The sequence below is a fragment of the Lycium ferocissimum genome, chromosome 11 (genome assembly GCF_029784015.1).
Source record: "Lycium ferocissimum isolate CSIRO_LF1 chromosome 11, AGI_CSIRO_Lferr_CH_V1, whole genome shotgun sequence".
Classification (NCBI taxonomy): Eukaryota; Viridiplantae; Streptophyta; class Magnoliopsida; order Solanales; family Solanaceae; genus Lycium; species Lycium ferocissimum.
The window spans coordinates 36,840,150-36,856,167 of NC_081352.1; the positions used below are offsets into that span (position 1 = coordinate 36,840,150).

Genomic DNA, 16,018 nt, shown 5'->3' on the forward strand with positions numbered 1-16,018 from the left:
GTAAGTTAATTTGTAACACAAAAACATTCTCAATCATATCAATTTATGTCACGTAATTTGACTTATTAACAAGTTGAAGAGAAAAGAAAGAACTTCGAAGGACATAATCTTAATCATATCATAATATTCATGTCACTACAAATATTTGACATTTCTAATAATAAACTTGTTAACATTTGCTCGATTATTTAGCAAGTAGGGTGAAATAAATAAATTGAAGTTAGAAAGGGCCAAAATAAGGAACTCGACGACAAGATAATACTTACTCAATCGGCAAAAAGGTAAGTTATCCATGAGATATATAATCATCCCTTCTCAATGATAGTCTGAAAGTTCTGAACCAAATGGACATAAAATTTAAACATGTACGAAAAGACAAGAAATAAAACTAATATGCATTAAATTACGCCGGACGTCTACAACAAAGTGACAACACTAATAAAGACTGCCACACAGTACATTCCCTTACTGAACATAAAGACAACACTACTGAAACATTACACTAATTAATTAACTTCTTAAACACAAGACATCACAGTTAAATTAAACACCTGCTAATTTAACACATCCATTTTAGTAACTCCACATACAATCAAGTTCAGAATGCTCAACTTTCTGAGTCTCCGGCACCGGCCAGTTAGCCATAGGAGCAGAAAATCCACCATGCATAGCCGAAGTTCCACTGGAAAACAATGGAAGCTGAAGGTTCTCATGGAGTGACCTTAAACTTGGAAAAGTAGAGTTCCTTGTGTAGTGGTTGAAATTGGTTTGGTTAGTGTCGAGAATAGCACTGAAACTAGGAGCAGGCAGTGCATGCAATGTGTTCATGTCAAAGACAGAACTTGGGTCGAAAGTACTACTGTGTGTTGTTGTGGAGAAACAGGGCACGTGCTCCTTCTTGAAGCTTTCATGATGATCAGTATTAATAACAGCTGAAGTAGCAGTTGTGCTGTATGGGGAGGAATCAAGGAGTGGCGGAAGTGAGACTGAGGATGGTGAACTTACTTCCTGGTACATGTTGATGCTTGAACTTAACCTTTTTTTGCCACCATTTGAAGTGGCAGTACCAGTAGAACCGCTTTTCTGAAAGACCCTAGAGATCACCCACTCGTCCTGTGGTAAAACAAATTAGGAGAATCGAAATATGAAACATCGAATCATAGGAACGAATCTACATGGCTTTAACTTTGTTTGGGCTGACCTGAAAGCTGTGACTAATAGAGAAATGTAACTAAGCTCCCATTTGGCCATAAATTTTAGGAGCTGTTTTTTTTAAAAAAAAAAAAAAAATGAAAACATTGTATGTCGATGGAATTACATCGGTTATTGAAAAAAACTGAACAAAAATTTTCAAGTTTCAAAAAATGGTTTGGATGTGAAATTTTTCTTCCACTAACAGTACTTCATATTTTTCCAAGTGCAACTTTAAATTTCAATAAACTATTTTTCACTATTTGTCAACAAGTTCAAAAACTCTTTTATTCGTGTTTGCCGAAATCCATGGCCAAGGTAGCTACGGTTCAGCACATAATCATTACAGTGAAAATTACATGTAACAGAAAGTAATGTCAAAACGTTAAAAGTCAAAATCAAACGGACTGATTCTACGTAAGCACTCCTTGCTACTTCTTGACAAGGTACTAAAATAAGTTGAAACGATTATATTAAATCGCTATCAACATGTCAGTATATTTATTCTGTGAAGCCTAATTGCTTGATATATTTATTCTGTGAAGCCTAATTGCTTGATCATAATAAAGGCAAATTCTTCTTTTCAGCATATATATACATCCGGACTTAATGATAAGCAACAGAGACATTGACAACGAAGTTTCATAAAACTTTCTGCTTCAATATTTCTGCCTCTAGCAGTGATTATCAATGATATTTCTACACAGAATATCTCCAGTAAAACTCTTTCTCCAATCAAAAAGCATGAGTAGCAACTTAAAAATAATACAAAAATACGTTTGGCTTGATATTCTTCATCGAAAGACACATTGTATTTGTATACTTCGACCAATAAGCCAGTTCAGTGCACCGACAGATTATTTTCGTTGATTCATGAAAACTTACTTCATAACAAATTTCGGGAAAAAAAAAAAACATACCTTTGAACTTCTTGAGATATAGTGGTAAGCAAATTTTCCATCAAGACGATATTCATGCATAACCCAGTTGCTTTTCTCTCCTTTAGGAGCCCTTCCTCGATAGAAAACTAGGGTTTTCTTCATACCAACAAGTGCACAAGTCTTTGAGCTGAAAATTTCCCTGTCTTTTCCAGTAGCTTTCCAGTAACCAGCCTCAGTAGCTCTGTTAGTTCTTAACCCCGTTGGATACTTCCTATCACGTAGGCTGAAAAAGTACCATTCTTTTTCTCCCATCTTTGCTTTCCCTAAAGAAAAAAAGAGATAATGTTTTACTTGGGACATAAAATCCAACTTACATTTAGTGACTGACCATTATATTTACTAGTAACCGGAAGAATAAAAAGGGTTTTAGCAGTTTAAGTTGAAAAAGAGTATTTAGTAGTTGAAAGAGTGTGAACATGACGAGTTGAGTAGTTTAAGTCGAGAAGAGGGTTTTTGACTTTGTGTAGCTGGAATCAGAAAAAAAGAGGGTTTCATAGTTGAAAAACGAGTATTGAGACGTCCAAGGAATGTTTTAAACGAGGTGTTCGGTAGTTAAAGTCGAAAAGATAAAAGGGGTTTATTAATTCAAGTTGAAAAAGATAACTTTAAACATTGAAGAATGTTTGAACATGAGGGCTCTATTCGTAGTAGTTGAATTTGGAAAAAACGAAAAGGTGAAATTTTGTAATTGTAGTTGAAAAAGAGTAGGGAAAAGAGTATCTAGATGTTGAAGGAATGTTTGACATGACAAGTCTAGTAGTTGAAATCGTGAAAAAAAAAGAGGGTTTCGTGAATGAACTTGCAAATGAGTATTTAGATGATAAAGTAGTGTTTGAACATGGGGATTTAGCACTTTATACCGGAAAAAAAACATGTTCAAAAGTTTAAGGCCAAACAAGTAATTATACCTGGAAGCTCCCAAGGCTCGCATTTGTTGAGATCAACTTCAGCAATGGCTCGAGCAGTAAAGTTACAGTCAAGAACCTTCTTCAACAAATAGTAAGTAATTAGCTCTTCATCAGTCGGATGAAACCTAAAACCCGGTGGCAAATGCGTATCACCACAATCAAAATGCATCTGATAGTTCTCCATCAAAACACAAACGAAAATACACTAGTTTTCAAGTCACACCAAGAGAAAATGGAACACTAGCTAGCTAAAACATATTGTGGATAATGAAGTTGACAATTTGTGGAAATGGGATGAGAGTGAGTGGGGTTATATTATAGAGGGGAAATGAGAGGGATAGTGTACGTTTGGTTCATGGGATTTGCTGAAAGATTATTAGGGGGGAAATCATCAGGATGGATGATGTAACTAGGAAAAAAGAAAAAAATCTGTGAAACTGCCCTGTTCTGTTCTTTTTTTTCCTCTGATATCTCTCTGTGTACTGTACTATGCTACGCTATGCTGCTATGGCCCTTATTATCATATCGATGAGCCTAGAGAGAGAATGATAGAGGGAAAAAAGTAACCATTTTGAGTAGGGGCCGTGAGTTGTGTGACAACTACTAGCCACGCGAGCATGGGTAGGGGGAAGAGGATGATGTATTTATTTTGTAAGTTTTACTTTAGCATTTATATGATACTGCACAATTTTTTTCTATAGATTAAAGATATATAAATTGATAGAGTAATTATTATATACACCATGAGCCCGTTTGGATTGGCTTATTTCTATAAGCTGTTTGCAGCTTATAAGCTGAAAAAAATAAGTTGGGATAGTCTAACTTATTTTTTTTGGCTTTTATGTTATTTTCGAATTTATAAGCTGCTTTTTTAGATAATTTGCCAAATCAAATGGACTTATTATTTTTGAGCATTTTAAGCGAAAATGACTTTAAATTTAAATTTGGCCAAAACACTCAAAAAAAATTTGAAAAGCGACTTTATAAGCGATAAGCCAATCCAAACGGGCTCCATATCGTTTGGTACGGGGAAAAGATAGATATTCCAATATTAGAATTGGGATTAAATATATATTGTGTTTGATTGAAGGTATAATAAATTTATGCGCAGGATAAAGCCGAGATAAATTTATAACGTCAATCAAAAGTAAGATATATTTAGTTTTAAACTTAAGTTTCGATATCCCAGCTAATTCCATCAAACTTGGAATTATTAAATTAGTCGAAAAATTATAATCTAGGACTATAATTTGGGATAATTTAGTTCGCGAATCAAATGACCTAATCCTAAAATTAATCCTGGATATTGTACTTTACCCCATCATACTTGGAATTGTTTTATCCCACCTACGAAGTGGAATAAATTAGTTCAAAAAATATAATCTGATGACTATAATCCCGAGATAATTTAATCCGTGAACTAAATGACATCTAATTAGTGTAATTTCAGCCGATATGTCAGCTTGTTTTTATTTATTTCAGATTATGATTTATTCTCATTAAATAGTGTTACTTGTAATTATATTTTGATTTACCTGATTGTATATATATATATATATATATATTTTTTTATTTTTTTTAGGGGGCCGCTTCAATACATAGAACTTTGAAGTTATCCATAAATTTTGTTTCAAAATTTTGAAATAAATAGTTTGAGATCGATTATTTCAAATTCGGTAGTCTTTGTGTGATAAGAAGGTGCCTTTTAAAATTTAAGGCAAGTTCTCTCTGAAAGTGGTTGTGCGACCGACTTTGTTGTATGGGCAGTGTTGGGCAATCAAGAACTCTCACGTCCAAAATATGAAAGTTGCGGAAATGAGAATATTGCGATGGATGTGTGGGCACACCAGGCGAGATAGGATTAGGAATGAAGATATCCGGGATAAGGTAGAAGTGACATCGGTAGAGCACAAGATACGAGAAGCGAGGCTGAGATGGTTTGGGCATGTGACGATGAGAGACACAAATGCCCCAGTGCAGAGATGTGAGAGGCTGGCTATGGACGGTTTCAGAAGAGATAAAGGTAGGCCGAAGAAATATTGGGTAGAGGTGCTTACACAGGACATGGCGCAGTTCCAGCTTACCGAGGACATGACCTTAGATAGGAGGTTATAGAGGACTCAGACTAGGGTAGAAGGCTAGTAGGTAGTCCCGCATATCCCTTCGTACTAGTAGTCGCAGTTTTGATCTATATTCTATTGCCCGTTGTTTCTTGCTACTATATGTTGTTTCTTGTACTTTGATTATCTTGTTTATCTTTGGTAACTACTGCTTCTTTTTCTCAAACTGCTTTACCACGACTTTTTCGCTTTCGTTAGTTTCATTTTCATGTTGCTTTGAACTGTTTATGCTTATCTGACCTTTTCTCGTCATGTTTTCTCTTTAGCCGAGGATCTTTCGAAAACAGCTTCTCTATCTTCCGAGATAGGGGTAAGGTTTCCGTACGCTTTACCCTCCCCAGACCCACATTGCGGGATTTCACTTGGTATGTTGTTGTAAATATTAATACTATATATAAGCATGGGTTGGAGGTGGTTTCGTCGTCCACCTCCAACTCATGTGACAAAAAAAAAAAATATATGGACCCCTTATTTAAAAAAAAAAAAAAAACGTGGATCTCATATTAAAAAATCAAGCATATCGATGTAATTCTCAAAGTATCCCCCATTAAATCAATAATGGTGATTAATTTTTCAAAAGTAGTTCTGAATATATTATTATCAAGCTTCATTTTTTAAAAGTCACTATTACAACTGATTATGTTTTATAGTTCTATGGGTGATATCTTACCTCACCAACTGTAATTCTATAATCAAATTAATTGAATATTCTTACAACCGAAAAAAAAAATGTGGACCCCATATTTTAAAAAATCAAGCAATTTAAAAATAATTTAAAAAAAGGTGGACCCCATATTAAAAAATAAGCAATTAAAAAAAATAATGTGGACTCCATATTAAAAAATCAAGCAATATCTATGTAATTCTCAAAGTATCCCTCATTAAGTCAATAATGGTGATTAATTTTCAAAAGTAATTCTGAATATATTATTATCAACCTTCATTTTTTTAAAAGTTACTATTACAACTTATTACATTTTGTAGTTCCATGGGTGATATCTTACCTCACCAACTGTAATTCTATAATCAAATTAATTGAATATTGTTACAACTGAAGAAAAAAAATGTGGACCCCATATTTTAAAAAATCAAGCAATATAAAAAATAAAAATAAAAATGTGGACCCCATATTAAAAAATCAAGCAATATCCACGTAATTATCAAAGTATCCCCCATTAAGTCAATAATGGTGATTAATTTTTCAAAAGTAGTTCTGAATATATTATTATCAAGCTTCATTTTTTAAAAGTTACTATTACAACTGATTACATTTTGTAATTCCATGGGTGATATCTTACCTCACCAACTGTAATTCTATAATCAAATTAATTGAATATTGTTATAACTGATAAAATAAATTACTCGGATGTTTATTGCAATACTGTTTAATATTCTAAAAAGAAACTAAGATGGGTATTACATTCTCAAAAGGCATTTTCGAATGTCTTAAGTTTCTAATTATACACGGAGCACCATAATAGCCAGAATAATTTATTAGTACATACTTATGATAGGTTAAGCAAAAAAAAAAGGATAGAAATCTTATACCGCATCTATGCCCATGTTATATGACACAATATACATAATCACCATATGTATAAAAAGTTTCACGTTTTAGCCTAGGGAATGGTAGTTCAAATGACTTTTCCGTATTTAGAAGTAGTTAAAAATTCAATAAGTTTTGAAATTCTGGTTCAAATTTGATTAACGCGTAGTTTAAAAAGTGTCTATTAGCCTTTTTCTTAAATAAAGTCATATAAAAAAATGAAACAAAGAAATAACATCATGGCACAAATTATTAAACCCGTGCTCTCAAAATTTATATCTTTACATACGTGACTTTCAAGAAATGTTGTAGAATATATCAATTCTTTTTATAATTGCATAAAATAAAATTATAAATATATGTTGAATAAAATTATAAATATATGTTGAGCCCGTGTATCTAGTTTTTGTTTAGATAGCCCACGACATAAGAGTTGAAATGCAAAGCAAGTCAAATGACAGAATAAAAAAATGTAATTACTTAGTATTATCTATTTTTTGAGGTATTGGCTTGATCTTCAATTACTGTTCACAAAGGATTAAAAAGAAGTTATGAGCCATTGTATACTGTGTACCCATTTTGAGGTAAAATTGATGTCGTTGGATAAGTTATATACTTAAGATTACTAGTGTGGTTTGGCTCGGGCTTATTCAAAATATAAAAATAGTATTAATATTTTTTTAGTATTTATTAAGTTTTAATGTCACTCATAATGTTTCATGTGACAAAAGTTTATGTTAGTTAAATATGGTGATTCAAGCTTACTTTTAGATGAAATTAAATTGAATCTCAAGAATCAATTTAGTTCTTCATATATAGTTTATGCTTAAAAATATTCATTCTAAGTTAAAATTCTTTATTGTACTTTTTGTATTTTTAATATCTAAATTTTAATTTAAAATATTAAGTTAATCTAATCCAATTTAGCTTTAAAATTTAGACACAAACGATAAAAAGTGCCACATAAATTAAAACTGTAGCAAGAATAATTAGTAAGATCTAACAAATGCTCCAGTGGAAAACGATAATATGGCTCCATAATTGCCTAAATTACTTTACATATATATATGGAATAACGAATTTTTTGTAAATCTCACGAATTTTGATCCTATGGTGTTGTTACACTTGGCTTTGCTTTGTCTTTTTCTTACCTATTTTCATTGTTTGGCTCATCTTTTTCCTTGAGTCCATTTCTAAGTGGGCCTATATAATTGGTGTATATATTGAATTGTAGTAATATTTTGTGAATATGAGAAATGATGTAAAGGGTAATCTAATAATTCTTTCGGTTCATATTATCTTGTGTTTTAAGCTTGGGCACCCCCTTAAGAAATCACCTATTATTAGAAAGTAAGAAGCACTTCACTAAATTACCTTGATTAAATAGTACCAACTAATGTTGTTTTTTGGTTATGTAAAATTCACTTATCTAAATAAATAATAAATTTGGTAAAAAAAAACTATTAATAGCTCCTCGATTTTATAAAGAAATATTTATTCGAACTCAATATAAGAGCTAAAAATACAATACAATATAAATAGAAGGAAATAAAAAGCAAGAAAAGATCCGCCAAATATTACTACAATTCAATATATACATCAATTATATAGGCCTACATAGAAATGGACTCAAGGAGAAAAAAAAAAAAAGAGCCAGAAATTGAAAATAGGCAAGAAAAAGACAAAAGCAAAGCCAAGTGTAACAACACCATAGGATCAAAATTCATGTGAGGACTAAAAAAATTTTTCTCCCTATATATTAGTACGGGGTCCATAAGATCATTTATGCTGTGGGTTAAAGGCAACCTTTTTTAAATATCCCTGGATAGAGACATATAATCAATTTTTCTAATCGTTGTTGATTCTAAACTCTCCTCCCTTTACTTTATCCATTCTGTCAAATTAACCCATTATCTCAACCTCAATATTGAAATATGCAATTTGGAAAATATATTTTATAAAATTTTCAACTTATCCTTTTATTGTGTTTTTATGTATAAACATAATTTTAACTTTCAAATACCTTCTTTTAAATTAACTTCAAATTCTACTCTCTTTTTTTTCTTTTCCAAACATCAAGAAATAAATGTCCAAATCCTATCTATGCATTTTAACTTGAAAACTTATCAAATGCATTAAATAAATAATTGGTACAAATTGGGGAGATTGATTTTATATCCCAATATAAATGTTCTTTCAGTTACTCCTAGAAGATTATTTTCACAGGAAATCAACAAAATAAAACAACATAGGAGATTGGTGAATAAAACATGAGATCTTTGTATTGTCATTCTCTCTTCAAAATTCAAATTATAGTTACTATAGGAGATCATTTCTTTATATACTCCAAAAACTAAATTTGAATGATTCAATCTCAAGATGATTGCTATCAAATCTATTAGTACTACACTTCTAAGTTAACATTATAAAAAATTTAGAATTCAATATTTAAATATATAAATTTGAATTATTTGTGTTGTAAGGGAAGTGGGGTTTTAGAGTATGCGTGCGTGCGTAAGGAAAAGTGCAGGTTAATGTGTGTCAGTGAAGTAAATGAAAGGGAAGGAACAGAAAGTAGTTTAAAATGGGAGGTCCTTTTTGCTAGAAAACGAGAGAGTTAATAAGAGTTAAGTAAAAAGCAGATTTTACCATCCATCGATAAAGCTGTTTCATATCTCTTCTGTCAGCAGCACATTATCTGTCTTGTATATATATATACACTATATAATCCAATTGACAGAGACAAAGGTTAAAAATCCATCCAAAAAACCTCCCCCTGTCACCCTTCAATTACCCTTGGTCATTTTCTCTCCATTTATTTGTGCTTACATTAGAGGGGTACCAATATTTTTCATCAGCTAGTAAAAAGGTTTTCACTCACGTAACCGCAATAATTTATATGTATAATAATGTAAGTGCATAATCCATATAAGACATAGCTAATTCGCTAAAAAAATTAAATTTAAATTTAAATTGAGAAATTTTATGGTTCACATCCTTAGTATTTTCTTACTCCTATTTATTATCTACATACCTAGCAATTTGAAAAGTTGATCAGATACGGGTCAAAACCCTATTTCAAAAAGGTCAAGATATTTGGAAAATTCTAGTATCCGATTCATCTCTTTCTGTTGATTTCTGGATTATCGGAATCTCTTATTTCATAAAGACCAGGAGTCTCATTGAGTTTTTTTTTTTGTTGTGGGCTACTATGTAGTATAAAATTCCTATAATTTTGTGAAAATAAATATAAAACCATTATATGCTCAAGGCTTTAGGTTATAAAAACAATCTTTACGTATGTTATAGCGGATTGAGTGAGCCAATTGAAAATGACGAAGTTAAAGTCTGAAACAGGGGACCATAAAGAGACAAACCGTGAATAAAATGCTAGCATGCCCAAGTACCAATAAAACTTATTAAAGACAAATAGCTTTTTTAGTTAAGTAAATAAAAATACACCTGCTACTCCATCTGAACAAAAAGAGATGCTTTATTCAAGTTTTTCATTGCTGTTCATAATTTTAAAATATTACTATTATATGCCTGATTAATGAAAAAGACTGACTAATGATTATTAAAAGTATAATTAAGCTATTATTTTTAAATATTTAAATGAGTAATCACATACATGGTTAATAAGTACTACCAAAAGGAAATTCAGAAACCTCTGTGAGCTCAACTTGAAGCTAAAGAACAAAAGGTAGTATAAAGCCAAAAGAATAAGCTACACATGTATAAAGACCAATAATCAGTATCCCCTGAACCAGATAATGTTTACAGTAGAAATAGAATATATCTGGACATTATACATTGCATTTATATATTCTCTCCTCAATAGAAATAGCATTAAAGTTTGAGAAATTAAAGAGAACCGTTTCAATCAGTGGTAAAAGCATTTACACATTGAGTTGCCGTTATTATCAAACAAACTCACGGTGATCTAGCAAGTTGCACTGCTAACTAGGAAACTCCAAAAACAAACCTGGCCCCTCACACTTTAAAGCTGCCCTCAATATATATACAAGTTTTTATCAATCATTTTTTATCAATCATTCATTACTTAAATTTATTAATATAAATTCGTGTTCTGTAAACGGCTAGCAGCTAGTATTTACACAGAATTAAATTGCATGACTTTCATGTTATTGAGTAATATAATAAAGTGATAATACCAATTAATTGACCATATCTAAGTGATGGTGTGCAAATATATATCATGATATATTGTCACTATATTTATTAGAATTTGAGAAAAAGCGCTTTGTCGAAAGGTAGTTACTATTCACCCGAAGGCAAGTTGAAACCTCTTGGGGGGATCCTGCATGTGCAAGTTTGAAAACAAGGCATGAAAGTTCCATTTCAAGGAAGGACAATGTACTACGATACTTCATGTTTTGTCGAGCCTTACGCTGCATAACCATAGCTAGAAGCCATGCGGGTTCATTCGAAGTCCCTTCGCCGTTAACTTAATTACATTATATATTAAGGTTCATTTTTTTTAAGTATACATAGTAGATTAAATCTCTTGCTTTGTCGTTGTGTATACTTTAACGGTAAAAGATCTGATTCTGTCACTACTGACTATGGTCTCCGATTTGATGATTATACATAGTATTAATTTGTTTCTCATTCACAAATTTAGGATCCATAATTAACTTCCTATAGCGGAAACAACTATCTCAAATTCTCAACCATCATTACAACACTTGATTAACTGTTTATAACATCAATACTTTAAAATTTGTGATGAGTGATATGGTGGGAAAATGTACTACTTAAAAAAATGGTTATTAGATAGAGAGGAAATGTAAAATCAAAGAGACGAAATGATTTGGTGATGGATGGATCGAAGAGAGTAAAAGAGTCTCATGCATGTATCTCATCATCAATCAAATCCATCTATCACTATCAACGAATAAGATGGATGGATGTATACGATTTTTTTTTATTAGAGACGCGTCATGCAGCTCGGATTTTGATATTAAAAAAAAATGGTTTTGGTAACAGGCTTTATATCAAATCATCTCTTCAATCTGCATGCAGCTATAGCTACTCTCATTTACTATACAATTACTTGCTCCTACTAAATAGCAGTAGTTGATAAAAAGGAGCCATCTTTTCAATTGGCTATTCAAAGGCTAGGTTATCACACAGTAGTTACCATAAAAAGCCAAAATATGCTCTTCTCTCTCTTTTTTTTTTTTTTTTTTTTTTTTTTTTTTTGGTTGCTGGAAATTGATGAACGTTGGACTTTTTACGCTATTCTTTTATCGTCATTCGTTTAATAAATTTCATGTTTACTGATCCAAGCCCTCTAATTTATACTCCTATAATATTGGTGATTAGAGATAATATTAGAGTGGTGATTAAAAAAAAAACAAACACTGCATCAAAGTTTATGCATGAATAACTTCAAATGTTAAATTCTCGAAAGTTGTACAAAATTATAATGGTGTCAAGCATTACAAAATGGAACAAATATTGTAACTCTAGAAGCAATAGGAAATAATAGGTGCAAATATATTATAAACCTGGTTGTAAGTGGGCTATTTGGACACAAATTTGGTGATATTTGAAGAAAAAGTAGCATTTGAAGAAAATTGAAGCTGTTACTAAATCCATTTGAAAAAATTGGAGTTTATGAGGATTTTTTTTTTTTTAATTTAAAAGAGTAGCTAGAACCAATTCTTTAAAAAGGACAAGGTTAGCTAATCTATGATGTACCGTTTATTAAGCCACTAGCAATACGGAAGAGCTTAGTTGATACGAAATAATTTAAGTAATAGAAGATCTCTGGCCAATTAGAAGATTCAACCTCCTGTATATAGAAATCAAATCATATTAAATTCATACAATTTTTCTATCACTTAATTAACATACTATTTGGCTTAACTTCAGCAATGCAAAGTCTTTTTCCTTAAATATGCATTTTGTTTATTTTTTACCGTTGCATGGATTTGGCTTCCGACACCAGTGAAAGCAGTTGACTTTCTTCACTTTTTTCTTTCTTTCAAATAGTAATAGTCCAGCTTTAATTCACAAATGCTCGAGTAGAAAAAAACAAAAGAAAAACCAAATATCGAGAAAAATAACTGTACTAGAAGATGGCACATGACGGCAACCTGAAGTAAGCAGCCGCCCTCCAACTACGACGTTTTATTATTAAGATAAAAAATAATACTAATATTCAGAAAAAAAAATAGTATACTATTATAGTAGTAATAATTTTCTGCTGGCGTGAATACTTGGTGAATATTTCCCTCGATTCTCACTCATAAAATTTTACAGTTCCATATTTTCAAACTAAAATGGAAATAGAAGAAAGTAAAAAGAAAGGGCGGTGGAATTACTGCCATTAGAATCTGCCATAATAGGAAAATATTGGACTATGTTTCAGCTCTCATTGAATACAAATTTTCCCCGTGTCCAATAAAAGTACAAATAAATGAGGCCCTTGTAGCAAAACTTGAACCAACAAAATGAGAACTTCTTTGTTTAATTTTTTTTTTTTGGATGGGTTTGGGCGTGAACAGTGGAGAAATAGTTACTGATAGTGATAGAAAGAAGTGCTCTAATTTTATTGAATTTTAGAATGTTGTACTTATGTTGTGCAACGGGGATTCTTAGCCAACAATTACCACAATTTTGCTTAGTACTTTGAGCTAACAATTTCAAATTAATTATTGACTTTTACTAGCTAATGTTTAAATATCTTCATAAAAACAACTAATTATTTTCTAACAGAAAAATTTAGTTCATTTAGTACCATTCGTTGTTAAAATATGCCATTTTTTGAGGGGACTCACATGTGGGGAGGTAAAAGCAGAGAATAAATAAATTTCTGTTGTGCATAACAAGTAAACTTTTACTTAGCCAAAAGCTAGTATCCAGCTTGAAAAATAAGAAGTAATAAGTTTTGCATATTCTGTACAGTTTTATAATCTTAAGTGGATTGATTATTAGAGGATTTATATAACTCATCCCAAATGGTTTTATTAAAATGTAATTGTTATTCTTGTGATTATTGAAAAAACAAAAAGAAAAAAGAGAGAGATAGGCGAAGGGAGTTTTCACCAATTATCTCTTTGTGACAACTGTTTAGTATTTTAATCTTGCGTAATTTATGAATTTTTTAGACCACGATTCAAAGATTCCTTTCAAACAAAATGATCATCTCATGGAAATGTTAGATCATGATTTAAAATTTTGTAATTAAGTTATAACAAGCAATAGATAAAAATCTAATGTTTTGTCTGTAAGGTTGAGGAAGCATTAGACTCAAATCTAACATTGTCCGGAAGATTAATTTTGTAAGGGAAGGTTGAGGAAGTATTAGACTCGAGTCTAACATTGTCCGGAAGATTAATTTTTTAATGACTATATTTGCACAGCTTTCAAAAATAGGGATAAAATTTAAATGGTAACTTATGAGTAAACATTAGACCGTTTCTAACGCAATCTAGAAGGATAAATTTTAAGTGCCATATTGGCACGACTTTTAAAAATAGAAACGAAATTTTAAGTGCGCACCTAAAAAAGAGACATTTACGTAAATCATCGTACTCTACTGTCAAAATTTTGGGCTTGTTGTAGAACTTGGGCCTTGCTTGATACCAGTTCTTCCAGCCTTTTTCTTGAACAAACACGACTAGGAATCCAGGAAAAAGGCTGGTCCAACTGCTTTCCAATTTTTTTGTCAATTCTAACGAGGCATGGTGACATAATAAAGGATCAAATTACAAAATATTCCAAGTCATCCCCAATGTCTCATTGTTTATGGTTTACCTGATTTGCTTTTCCTTTAATTTATTGTAACATTCAAATCAACTTTTTCAAGCTTGGTTTTGGTGCTATATTAGCTTCAGAAAAATGTTTTCTTTTTATATAAAAGCATCAATGCAGCTTTTCTGTTAATCTTGATTATCAGTATCAAGTTTTAGACAACTCGTTAATCTGTGGGGGAATGTGTAAGCAGCTGTCCCTCGTATATTGAGCAAACCGGAGATTTTTTTCATTAAGCAAGACTATTAACATGTTAAAGCTGATGGAGATTCCCTGCATTAGTTGCCCACATATAACTGAAGGATTAATGACTGTAATGGTGATCAGCATTGATAAATATTTGCTTTTTCCAGGCGAATTTCTATTAACATCTTGCAGTGCAGTGAATGAATCTGTCACTTCTAAGTGATAGTAGTGATGATTTTGACTTTCAAGCAGGCAAAAGAGGGATTTGGTGTCTCCTTCCAGGCAAGAACTAAGAACTAACAAGTGATTAGCGGTGGCAAAATTAGTCAATGAAAATATGACCCGCTCAATCCGCCTAAGCTTTATCCATGCATTTTATCTTAATTCATTTGATTCATTTAAAAGTTGAGCTGATATGAAGCTAAACTGACCCATAAGAAATCTTGTCGAAATATTTATAAAAAGATATTTTTTTTGTTTGATATGTCATATACAACCATATTAAAGAAAAAAGTTTTATTAGACACTTAAATAAATTATTATAAAAAACAATTAAAACTTAGTAAGAATTGGGCGGGTCGGATTACCCGGTTCTTAGCCCATTTCAACCCAAGTGATTTTTGTGTGGGTCAATATCCATTTCAGTCCAAGTAACTTTGTTCGCCGATTTTGATACCCAAATTCAGCTCAACCCGCTCATTTGATACCCCTATCTCCACGCTTAATCAAAGGTACTAGATTCGAGCTCTGAGAATGAAAAAAAATCATGATAAGGAACGTTTTCCTCTCTATAGGCCTTACGGCGCGAATTCGGATCAGCTGCGACACCAAAACGGTATGGAACATCGGGTTAGAAACCAAAATGAAAAAGGAACTAACAAGTGGAAAGAATTGATCATATTACAAGGGAAAAGTAGAACGACAAATTTGACTTATATTAAGAAAACACTTGCAGTACTATCTCAAGAATTGGCTTCGAATCACTTTTACCGTTTTCTCATTCTGTCAAATGCACTTATATAAAAGAAATGGTCATTACTGACTGTATTGGAGTAATAGTTGATTGCTGATAGTTTACACAGTACAATTCTCGCCCAAATTATATAGGCTTGTTTGCTTATATACATGCAACGACTATGGTAATAATTACATTTTAAATACACTAGAACTGCCAATATAGCTTCGAATACACCACCTCAGTTGCGTCCTACATATTGAGTTCGATATACAATGTAGATACTGCTGAATTTTTTAGTGCAAAATCCACTAGTGCGTAGGAGCTGGGGCACTAAGTATTAGGCCAAGGGATATTACTTGCTTTGATACACAATAAGTTTTCGT

General features: G+C 31.7%; 1 protein-coding gene across 1 annotated transcript; it reads right to left on the bottom strand.

Annotated features, from left to right (window-relative positions):
* Positions 1-415: 415 nt before the first annotated feature.
* LOC132036288 (protein CUP-SHAPED COTYLEDON 2) lies at positions 416-3,642 on the bottom strand. The gene is made up of 3 exons (XM_059426591.1): positions 3,041-3,642; positions 2,112-2,395; positions 416-1,113 (listed from the first exon to the last, which is right to left on the bottom strand). The coding sequence occupies exons 1-3, from the start codon at positions 3,222-3,224 to the stop codon at positions 574-576; spliced, it is 1,008 nt and encodes a 335-aa protein (XP_059282574.1). The 5' UTR covers positions 3,225-3,642; the 3' UTR covers positions 416-573.
* Between the last annotated feature and the right edge of the window lie 12,376 nt (positions 3,643-16,018).